Source organism: Equus przewalskii, chromosome 1 (genome assembly GCF_037783145.1).
Source record: "Equus przewalskii isolate Varuska chromosome 1, EquPr2, whole genome shotgun sequence".
Lineage (NCBI taxonomy): Eukaryota > Metazoa > Chordata > Mammalia > Perissodactyla > Equidae > Equus > Equus przewalskii.
This window is the reverse complement of record NC_091831.1, coordinates 92486637-92498658: the sequence shown is the minus strand read 5'-3', so window position 1 is coordinate 92498658 and position 12022 is coordinate 92486637. Positions and strand designations below refer to the sequence as shown.

The 12022-nt window shown below is 43.8% G+C and overlaps 1 protein-coding gene across 10 annotated transcripts in view; it reads left to right on the top strand.

Moving 5' to 3' along the window:
- PDE8A (phosphodiesterase 8A) overlaps window positions 1–12022 on the top strand; it is a 137796-nt gene that overhangs the window by 74750 nt on the left and 51024 nt on the right. For 8 of the 10 annotated variants that reach the window (XM_070570608.1, XM_008512673.2, XM_070570611.1 and 5 more), the window contains 2 exons: window positions 6747–6803; window positions 7639–7693. In XM_070570608.1, coding sequence (XP_070426709.1) covers window positions 6747–6803; window positions 7639–7693 — 112 coding nt within the window. Of the gene's footprint in view, window positions 1–6746; window positions 6804–7638; window positions 7694–9177; window positions 9279–12022 lie in introns of all 10 variants that reach the window. The other 2 variants (XM_070570635.1, XM_070570629.1) reach the window with 1 other exon arrangement.

The following is a 12022-nucleotide window of genomic DNA, read 5'->3' as shown; positions in this document are numbered from 1 at the left end:
CGTGGTGATTTCCATGCACTTGTTTCCTCGGTGGTGAGTGCTCCCCTCTTGGGCTGTCAGGCTCCGTGGGTTTCCCCTGGGTGTGGTCCGCCCCCAGTGGAGCTTCCCTCTGGCCTTCGTCTGGCGCCTGCTCTGCTGCCTGTGCTCCCCTCCTGTTTCTGTCTGGTTGACTTCAGTAAGCCGTTGTCACTGTAGCCCAGATTTGTTGACGTGTTATCTGGCCAGCCACCTGGCCACATCCATGAGGGATTGCAGCCCAAGTAATGTGGAGAGAGCTCTGGCCCAGGCAGAGGGAGGCCTGGGTCCTCCACTTGGCTCTTTCCCTGAGCGGCTGCTTGCCTTTGAGTAACTGTCGACCTTCTCTAAGGACGTGTTTTCTCAGCTGTAAATTTGGAACACTTGGTTTCCAAGATCCTTTCTCACTCTGACATTTGATGGCTGTCACTCAGAGGACAGGAAGAAAATACCTAAGTTACATGGTGCTTGGTAATCTTGGGGGATTGCTGCAAGGCAGAAGTATCTAAGGAGGGCCATTGAGCACAAGCAGAGAGGATGAGGAGGGGAGGAACACTTGGCCTCTTTCCCAGTCTTGTCCAGGCCCATGCCTAGCCAGAGGTGCGTGCTGGACGGTGGAAATTCGTACTCATAAAGATGACTCTTGTAGGGTCCTATGTTATAAAAGCAAGGTTAAGTTGTAGTTATGCTCGACTTTTTTTTCTTGTGGTAAAATATACATACCATACAATTATGCTCCACGTTTTAAGGAAGGAAAATGTACTGTTGTCACACGTTTTGGGAATATTCTAAACAAACAGGGGTAATATATTCAGCAAATTCATTTTTACTGATATGTAAATAGAAATTTATATAATGTTAGAGAACGTGAACTGGGTCATTTAATATGTGGTTTTAGGGAAGCACGGACTGTCATGTGTACATGTCCTCTACAAGTCCCCACCACCTTCCATCCAGCCTCTGCGGGGGGGTTAGGGTTTCCCAAGGGGAAGCTCTGAGTTTCAGAAGTTTGTCTTCATATTGAGCCCAACTTTGTCCAGATTTAGCCCACAGCGTCACTAGAACAGGTCTAATCCCCTTGCCCAGATCTCCAGCATTCCAGGGTACGAACTGTCGTTTCTGGATGGAGCACACCGTCACCACTGTCAGCGGCTCCTCACAGGCTAGTTTCATATTCCAGCCCCATTGAGGGTGCTTCCTCTGAGTGCCCTCTTCCAGTCGATGGCTCTTGTGAACATGGCTCCAGCACTGGTAGGCTCACACCCAGTGAAGAGTGAGCAGAACAGTCACCTCCCCTGTGCTAGCAGAGAGCAGACTTCTACAGATGCAGCCCCCAGTCACATTCCTTTCCCGATGGCTGTGTCACAGCTCTGGCCAAGAATCTCAAGTCTTCCTCACTAGCTCTGTTTTTGTTGGCTGAGGATTTTGGCAGTGTGGTGATCCTTGTGCTGTTTGTAGTGAGTTTTCTAGAGGCAAGAGTGGGCCCTGATTTATTTTTGTAAGTCGGTTTCATCTTGATTCTGGCCTTTACCTGATTTATCTCCCTTAAGATCATCCCTTTAAGGATGCTTGCCCACTACGACTGTTCCTTCAAGGACTCTTCCCAGGCTCTCACCCCTGACCCTGCTCGCCCTCTCTCTCCGCAGCTACGCAGCTCTTAGACCTTAGCCCTGGCAGAGCTCTGTCCTTCCCTTCGTCCTCCTTTTGGGATGCCTAATCAACACCACCTGTGAAGGGTTTTCCTCAGTTGCTGACTTGTCTAAAAGACTAGCATTCACTTGTAACTCTCTGCTGGGGACATTTGGAACTCCTTACGCTCCTTATCAGATGCCTTACTGAAGGCCAAATATTCTGTGTCTGTGATGTTTCTCAGTCCACCAGTTGAGGAACCCTACTTTGCAAGTCTTCGCAGTTTTGGGACATATTTGGTGCTAGAGGTACTACATAGGTGAATAAGATGTGGTTCTTGTCTCTGAGGAGCTGATGCTCTAGCTGGCAGGGCACGCAAGTGATTTCAGTACAGTAGGCACATAAATGCCCACAGAGGTGTGCACAGAGGGCTGTGGGTGCCTCTGTCAAGGAGGATATTTGGATTGAGTCCTGAAGGTTGAGGAGGAGTTCTGAAAGGAAGGAAGGGGGAGAAAATGTTCCGGGTAGAAGGAGCTAGCAGGGTGTGCAGGGCTCCTCTGCACGGTGTTTCACGGCTGCTGGGTTAGGCAGGTGTGGGACGTGGCTCAGAGAGGCTGGAGCGGCAGGCATGGGCCCGATCACGAGGGCCTGTGTGCTGAGCCGCAGCCTTTAGACTTTACCCTGCAGGCAGGTGAGACACTGACGTATTCTGTGTAGGAGAGCGTAGAACAGAATGGAAGGTCACTCTGGCCGCCCGCTGGGGAACAGAGTAGAAGACAGAAGGAGCTGAGGCAAGCCTACCAGTTGCAAGGCTGTTCTAGGCCATCTTGTGTGGTGCCTGATATCAGTGCCTTCTCCCATCTTCCTCTCAAAAAACCCATGAAGGTAACAAAAGAGACAAAAACTGATGACAGCAATTGAAAAACCAAGGATGAGATGATAGATATGTCAGAGGCTGGGAGAACAGAAAAGGGCAGGTGTCCCACTATACCTCTTGTACTGGGGGGCTAGTAAAGCAGCCTGTTCCTGGAATGTCCTCTGCACACTTCAGTCTCTGACGCTGAATTCCCATCAGCCCTACAGGAAGTGGGGCTTTGCTTCACGCCCTCTGTGTCCCGCTGAGCCTGAGGTGCTGGTGCTGCACTGACTTGAGAAACAGATGATTCAGCCCCAGCTAAGCACCAGCACTTCTGTGAGCGGCCCAGAGGCCTGCCTCCAGCCCCAGCTGTCCCTGCTCTCCTTCATGCTTTACTTTCTGCATCCACTAGGAAACCCAAGGCAGGGAGCAGAGGGAGATGGACAGAGACATGGTTTTTGCTACGTGTTGTAAGAAGAGACAGGCGTAAGGAGCCTGGGAACAATCCTTCACCTATTGCAATTTCAAAACAGCAAACTGCATCAATTCTGAGGTTTAGTTTGAGAAGGGGAGAGAGTGGGCCAGGAGTCCACTCTGTGCAGCAGGCCCATGCATGCCTGCTGGCAGCGCTCTCTCAGCATGAACTGCACTTGTTGACCTGATTTGCCAGCCAAGACCTAAGAGGAGGATGGCTGCTAATGCCGAGGGTCTAGCCAAGGGGAACCAGGGAGACTCCTCTGACCCTGTCTGCTGCAGACTCTCAGCCTGGGTTGATGTCACTCCCATTCAAGGATGAATGAACAGGATAAAGAAGGTGGCCTGTAAAAAGCTGCCAGATGTGGAAGGGGAAAGAGTAGCCTTAAAGACTAAGAGAATTATTTTCTACAAGAAACTGAAGAACCTTTTAAGAGACATATACTTAGTGTACTCAGAAGAAATATTCCTTTGTGTAACAGGAGCAGGGCTCTGTAATGAAAGGGAAGATTTGATAAAGGGAGATGGAGGAAATAAAGCTCTGTGTGGAAACCCAAAATGCATTAACAGAATTTAAATCTGTTGAATGCAGAAGCAAGATTGAACTCAGAGTGTCGATGCTTTCATACAGTCTCTGGATTCACCTTGGTCTGCAGATCCTTTTTACCGCTGTAAATTCCATTCTTTAAATCTGAAAGTCATTCCATATGGCAGAGGGAAAAGTGGCAAAGTATAAGTAATGGAGTTGTGCTTTTGTAAAATTTAACTCTTTGAAGGGCTTTGTTATGTTATTCTTATAGTAAGCTTCCATCATGTGGCTTTTTTTCCAGTTTTGTGTCAAGACTATCATCAGAATTATTTGTAGTTGCCTAGTATGTCCTAAGACTGGTAGTTGTCCCCAATACTCATTTCTACTCTTTTCCTAATAGTGGAATTTCTAGTGTTTACCTGGGCATATGGCCACCTAGAAAATAAGTTGCTTTCCCTAGTTTTTTTTTGCAGCTGGCCAATGGAAATGTCTTGTGCATCTTCTGGAAAGTAACTGTGAAGGGAGAGAGCATGCCCTTCTTCCTGCTCTCTGGAATGTGCATTTTATGGCTAGAGCTCAACGTCTATCTTGGACCATGAGGAAGAAACCATGTACAGACGATAATAGAGAAACGTAAGGTGGAGGGAGCCAGGTTCCTGATGCTGCAGAGTCCATTGCAGCCTGGGACTGCCTACCTCTATATATCTTTTATGTGGGAGACAAATCTTGTGTAAGCCCCTATTTGGAGTTTTCTTATGCATAACCAGATCAAATCCTAACCATACTCCAGGTCCTGTGGTTTTGAGAGCCTCCCAGTATGTTTGCGCAGCATTTCAGAATCTCGTGCTGCAGACTCATCCCCCGTCTTTTCTCTCACTTCTTGAAATCTGTCTTCCTAATGTCTGGGTGTACATTTTGATGATGCCAAGTCATTTCTTTCTTAGTTTTCATGAATTCTAAAGTAAACAGTGTTATTTTTTCAACCCAGTTTCCTGACATTTCTATTTCCTACCCAGTTCTTCCTTCTTACAGACCAGAAAAAGTCAAGAATACACCTCTGCCTTTTTATACAGTGTTAGACCTCCTTTGCAGGGATCAGCTTATCTCCAGGTAAACATGGTCTTTCCTTCCGCTTTGTTCTTAGCCCAAGGGCCCTCATTCTTGTATCCCAAGTAGCTCATCCAAAACTACTTACTGAGTTCATCTGCGTGGTTGCCCACTTGCTATTACACCACTCACATCTCTGTTTTCCTTCTAAAAACAGGAGAGCTGGTTTGAGATGGCTGGCTGCATGCTTAAATTTGCCTTTTCTCCCTCTAAATCTTTGTGATACGATAGAAATATAAACAGAAGAACAAGTTCAATATCCTAAGAAGTTGTGGAAATACCGTTTGTGAGTCCACGTCTCTCACTCCCTGTTTAAGATTAGCGCTAGGGTACATATTAGCCAACAGGTTTGCAAAGTGCACTGGCCTTGTCTGTGTGAGTCTGCCCTACCAGTCACCCTTCCAAGCTTGAACAGCCTTTCCTACGATCCTTCTCCAGGAACGTGAGCTGGGCCATTCTACAGGCGGAAAGGCCAGGGTTGGACAGGGGATTGGCACCTGGTCAGAAGGCTCTTCCAGTAGAGCCATGCAGTACCTTTTAGCTCCTTCTGGAGAGGATAGGCAGATGGATGCTGGAGGAGTAGGGTGGATGCTGGGAAGAGCAGAAATGTTGAGAGAGAGAAAGGTGTGAGCCAGGTGGCCCATGAGAGAGACTGGCTGGTCTCTGGAGCTGTTTTTCTCTCCCTGAGCAATTTCCCTATCCCAGATCTAGTCTGCATCTATCCTTAGACTCTAAGCCTTTCTCAGCCTGTGTTCCATGAGAAAATTAAGCCCCAGTGCTCTAAGGCAGGGGTGGGCAAAGGGGAACACAGTCATGCCCATTCATTTATGCATTGTCTGTGGCTGCTTTCATGCCACAATGGCAGAATTGAATCGTTGTGACAGAGTCTGTATGGCCCTCGAAGCCTAAAATATTTACTATCTGGCCCTTTACAGAAAAAGTTTGCCAAAACTGAGGCATCTGTTTTCTATGGTGAATTAGCTTCTCTCTTGTGCATCTGGAATGGTTATGTTATGTACCATCCTTAGGATAAATGAGAAATAGTCACTCAAATAATTTTCTCTGCTCTGTGATTCAGAGGTCGTTCTGTTTCTTGAACTAACGGAACTGAGGTAATGCAGTAAGTCTCGGCTGGTCTCTTTCTCATCCTGGACACATTCTCCAGGAGGCCAGCACACGACCAACTTCGCTGGGGCAGTCCCGGCTATGGTCATCTCCATTCCCCTCCTTCTGAAGTTACCCTCTAATGTGATTGTCTTCCTTTCAGTCTGGGGGCTGAGTTGTTCCCTCTTCCTGTTATCTGGTTCTTCTTCTTCAGAGAGTCATGCTTTCTTCCCCTGTGTAGGAGGAGTTCACAGCTGTCGCATATCACCAGTGGAGCAGTTTCTTTTCCTTCTCTTACTCCCCATGTCACATTTATCTCTGCCCTTTCTGATCCTCTTGGCTGGATTTGCATTCCTGGGAAGCTGCTTCTCCAGAAGGGTTGAACTCACTCTGGGAAGTCTCATACTCCTTGAGTAACTTCAGTGAAGCAGTGCCTACTACTTTGCTAGACCAGTCCTCCATTCTTAATCTTTTCTACCAGGCGTTGATTCTCTTCTTGCTGACTGATAAGCATATCTTGCGTTTCCTGGTTGTGCATTGTTATTGTTATTGTTTTGCCTGCGTTCTACCTGGAACTCTTCTTTGTACTGCTGAGAATGGAGTGGAGAGCTGACCCTTGGCTTCTTCATCCCTGCTGTAACGGTAGCCACAGCCTGTGGTAATTACATAACTCCATTTCCCTTTGGTAGGAAAAGATGAATAACCCCTCATGTAAGCCCAAGGCGGGGAAATTCTCCACCTGAAACAGTTTAAGTTAACAAAGACCAGAACAAGTGGAAAGCACGTCTCAGTTGGCTGTTAGATTCGCACCCTGTAATTGTTAGGTTACCACAGTCCACTGATTAGAATCTTGTCCCCCAAAGAGAGGAAGATCAAGTAGCCAAGAAGGTGAGTCCAGAACATGAAGGGATCTTTTGCTCTCCCTTCTACCTCTCCCTCAACTCTAATTGTTCTACCAGGATTGTTTAAGTGTATTTATTTTTTTAAGAATTGCTTTAAATTTATTTTAAAATTTGGGTTTTTTTCTTAAAGGTCTATCAGATCATCTGAACTCTCAGAAAACACGGTTATCGTTGGTGTAGTACGCAGGTGAGCTTTCAGTTTTTTTCGATATTGAAATTTAGATATCAGTGTAATGCTTGCTCTTAACAGAGGCCCAAATAACAGCTTGCAGCCTGTGACCTTTTTTAGTTTGGCCTTTTCTCCTTTATTCTTTCTTATTTTCTTTCACTTTGCCAGTTGACTTCATGGCAGGAGTTTCAGCTCTCATGCGAGGTTTTGTGATTTTGGATTGCCTTTAACTTTAGAAATAGGCAAACCTCCAGAGAATTCCATTCCTAAGAGTATGACTGTTTTCCAGAAGTATCTTCCTAGGGCCTTGTAACACTAAATATCTATGAAGATTTGAATTGTACGTAAATGGGGGAAGTCTTATATTTCATCCTTAAATTGGAGGTAAGGAAAGAATAGAAATATGTGAGGAGAAGGGCAGTATTCAAATAATTGTTATTTAGCTTATATATTTATATAGATAGAAGAAATGTTTCTTGTTCTTTAAACTTTTTCCTGAGCTTTGGGTGGAGAAGGGTTTTTTGTTTGTTTGTTTGTTTGTTTTAATAAACTGGAAGTAGAAGAAAATAGGAAAGAATCTAGTTTATCAAGTAGATATGTGGTTACTCCTGTATTCTACTTTTAGTGTAATCTCCATATTTCAGGTACTAATATATACTTCCAAAAAGCTAAATATGAAACTAAAACAGAAAACTATTTTCAACTTTATACTTTTGGTTTGTATGTTAATCTAATTCATCCAAAAGTACTCATTATATGACAGTCGTAGTATTAGGTAAATTAGTGAAAAGTTAAGGGGATGAGATGTTATTGATAAAAATTGTCTCTAACCATTTACTGTGTTCTTTTGAAGGGTGGATAGAGAAGAATCATCTGTAATGCCCCTCATTGCTGCTGGCTTTACAAGAGTATGTACCCACTTCTTTGTTATGCAAGTGTAATTCAGCATGAGCAATTATTTTACCTCAGTTCAGAGCCAGCAAAAGTTTTGAATTAATTTGAAGAAAAAAAAGTGTTGTCCTTTGTGCTGTGTTACAGTTTGGTTTAACTTTATAACCTGGTAATCTAATAATCTACAACACTTCACTTGCTTAGTCTCTCAAAACTATGCCTGCTAGTCATCTAAACGTAATAAAATCTTGTTTAATGGCATACTTATTAAAATTTATACCATAGGGATATGTTATTATAATGTTAACATATATGCATGTGGCTTTAAGCCAGTTTGAGGATTCTGGAAATCAAGCAGCTCAGACAGGGCTCCCTTTCTCTCCACCCCCAGCTCTAACCTATTGGATTCTCCTAAGCCAAAAGGCTTCTCTTAAGGCTTCAGTCAGCTGGTTGCCAGTGAGCCTTGGGAATCATGCTGGAGAGAAGTTATATAAGGCTGACCCTTGGGCAGATTTGTACCCAAATTTATATCAATGAGGTAGTCAAGAAACCTCAGCCATGAATTTAGTTTAAAGTGGATCTAGATGGTGGTACGCCTAGGTACCTGGCAGAAGCAAATACAAATTCTCTCCGGAGGAAGACACCTTCATCTTTGGCCTCGGAGAATCTCTGCAAATAACTGTTCAAGGGCAGCAGACAGTACTCAGTCAAAGCTGACCAATCCGTAAGGAGACAAGGCATTGGAAGTGAGAAGTAGTAGAGGGAAAAAGATAGCAGAGACAGACCCTCACACTCCTCAGATATTAGAATGATCAGACATGAAATATAAAGCAGTTATGCTTATTATATGTAAAGAAATAAAAGAAAAGCTTGGAAATACTGGCAAGAAATAGGAAACTATAAAAGTGACATAGCAAATTTTAAGCAGAACATAATTGAATTTTGAGAAATGCACACAATAACTGAAAACTTTAAATCTTAGTAGGCCAGAAGAAATTCAGCATGTAGCACAGAGATATAATAAAAGAAAATAAGTTAGAGAGCTTAAGAAATGTGGAGGATAGAGTGTATAGGTTTAGCATACATATAACTGGAGTTCCAGAGGACAGGAGAGAGAATGGGGCAGAGGTAATATTTAAAGAGAATTTTCCAGAACTGATGAAAGACTGTAGTCCACAGATTCAAAAATTCCTATAAATCCAAAATAGAGTCAATAAAAAGAGGATACATCATAGTGAAAAAACAAACAAAACAAGGAGAGAGAAATCTTAAAATCAGCTAAAAAAAAGGTTACGTTCAAAAGAATGACACACTAACAGCTAGCCCCTCAGCAGCAGAAGTGGGAAATAGGAAACTGGAATACTGTTTTAAGTGTGATAAGAGAGAATAACTGCCAACCAGAACATTATACCTTCATAAATATCTTTCGAAAATGAGGGTGAAATAAAGACTTTCAGAAATATGAAAACTGAGAGAGTTTGTAACTAGCAGATCCCCACAGGGAGATTCTAGAGGATGTACTGCAAGCAGAAGGAAGGTGAATCCCAAGTGGAAGGCCTGAAATGCAAGAAGGATGAAGAGCAAGAAAATGGTGGATATGGGGTAAATATAAACACATATTTACTATATAAAACGATAATAACAATGTCCAGTCCAATTATAGATGACAGCCAGGGAAGGATGATGACCTGAGGATCACACACCCGGCCGAGTAACTGTTCACCTTTCAGGGCAAAAGAGATACTCCTTTTGGGGATGTACATAAAATTCAGATATTCCCCCAAGAGCCCTGTCTGAGGAAAATGATTGAGAAAGGACCCCAACCATACATCAAATGAACTAGAACAGAAACTAAGATGAAGGAGGATGGTGTGGAGAGGAACAGTGGCGAGCAGCCAGACCTGGGTGCACATGCTCTCCCACTGCCTCCCTCTTTGTATGGCTCTCCTTTTTGTCTCTATGTTTGTACATACACAGGTCTGCATATGTGTGTATAATGTATAATATGTGGCTTTATACATAATTATGTAACATATTGTTAAATAATGTATAATATATATTTATCTATGTATAAAATTAGACCCAAATGGAAAAATATAGACTGGAGTATCTAATACTCTTCTAGCAGAAGGGATCTACCAAAAGAGAAATTTTATGATAGCTCAGTATTTGAATTCTAGACAATCTTAGGAAACCCTAGGTGTCTTCAAGGTTTGCGAGGAGGAGGCCGAGGTGGTAGTGTTCTCATGGCCTTACCTGGCAGGCACGGAATAGGGGTGGCAGTGAAGGTATTCGAAGTTATCGTCTTTGTGGGAAATGTGCAGGCTAGAGCATTGCTCTCTGGGAGATACTTTGTTCTGGGGGTAATTGTTTTCAAATAATAGTAAAGAAATCTATGTCTGCTTTTGAGATCAGTGAAAAGGAAGGTAACTGTTAATAGAACTTGAAAATTTCAAATTAACGAGAGGAAATAGGGAATTTACAGCAACTGGATCAAATTGGCAGACACAAGGAAGAGGAAACAATAGTGTGAAGTCAGTCATAAACACAGAATAAGATGGAAGGAGTAAAGTCAAGTGCATGTGAATGGGCTGAATTCTCCCATTTAAAGATAAGCTGTTAGATTGGGTTACAAAAGTACACTTATGATGTTTACAAGACAAAGAGCTTAATAGTAAAGGAACAAAGAGGTAGCAAGTAAATGCAGGCAAAAAGAACACAGGAATTCCAATATTAATATCAAATAAGGTGAAACTTTAGATTTTACCTTATGTATACACAGTTTTATATAAAAAGCACACATTAGACTATTACTATTATGTAGTTTTGTGGTTCTCTCCCCTTTTTTGACAACCCCCACAACACGCACACATCAGCACATACCCCCATGCCCTGACCTCCAGTAATCCATGCTAAATCGTGTGAGAACAACCAAGGCGGCCTGTGCGAAAGAAGCATTCCTTTAAGGACAGAATCCCAGGTTGGAAGTTGTAGATCACCTTTTCCCAGTGGATCTTTAGGTCGTCCCTCTTTAAGTGGCTCAGGAAAGCAGTCACACAGGGAAAAATCTTTCCCACATAGCTGGGAAGCTCTTTGTATTATTATTCTTGGACTGCAAAGCTGGCTATTCTTTTTACAAAGACCTTAGAGGCTTCCACTTTCTAGTGAATCTAGTGAAATTTGAGGGGTGGGTTATTCGCCCTGTCTTGGGTCATTTGCTTACCTACAGCCCCCAGAAGTCATTAAGCTTTGTATTTGTGTGAGGTGTCTTTGAAAGGGCATAGAAGCAGTGGTGGAAATTTGTGTGTTTGGTAAGTGCTGTTTGAAATTCTGCACAAGGAGATCCATCAGCACAGCTGCGTGGACTAGAAAGAGGATGCTGGTGGAAGGTCTAGTAAACCGCAGTCCTTATATTCTCTTAGTGTAATTGAGTTATCGTGAAGCTAACTTGAAAATTTGAAAGTAACTGACACGCACTCTCCCTGCCCTGTCACTCAGACCACTCAGTCCAGGTATACCCTGAAGCCTGTGCTGACGCCACTTTAGCTGCCTGTCCCTGTGAGAACACTTCCATGCAAAAAGCACAAGAGCTTTGGAACAGTCATTTTAGAAATACCTGACTTAGGAAATACAGACATAGCAGGCTCAGCATTTTGTAGGTGACAAATCCAAGTGGGTGACCAGTCCTCAGAGACCACAAGTGCTAACTAATTTTTTCACACAGAGTCCTGTATCTGCATGTAACAGACGGATACTAAAGTGACAGAGGACACAGTGACAGAGCAGAGCATCTAGACCTAGTGGGAAGGTGATTCTCCCAAATCTCGTGGCTGGGAAACAGTAGTGCCAAGGCTTGAGCCCAGCCCTAACCTGGAAGCCTACTCTACAGTGAGATCTCTGGTATTCAGGGGTAGCCAGCTATTTGGTGACTTAGCCATAGTTCAGGGTTTCAGGGTGGATGGAGACCTGCTTGCCTCCTGAGTTGTACCTATTGGTTGAGCATTTGCTGATTAAAGTCTCAAAGGTTAGGATTTGGTATCTCTCAACGCCAGTGTGCATGAGAGTCCCCTTGAAAAGCTTCCCTGGAGAGTCTGTTGTCAGTTGGTGTCGGGAGGGGCCGGCACGTTGGTGTTACTTGTTAAGATTGTCCTTTTTAAGGTACTTTTTAAGGTGGTTGTAATATGCTGCCAAGGGTTGAGAACCACTGGGTGGGGCCCAGCAAGTTGGGCATGACATTCTCTGAAGAGAGTGAGGTTGAGTCAGCTCCGGAGTCTGCAGGATTTGTGGCGCCAGCCCCTCTTGTGGGATGATTTAGGGTGAGAAGACTAGCTGCTGTTTAAGCAGAA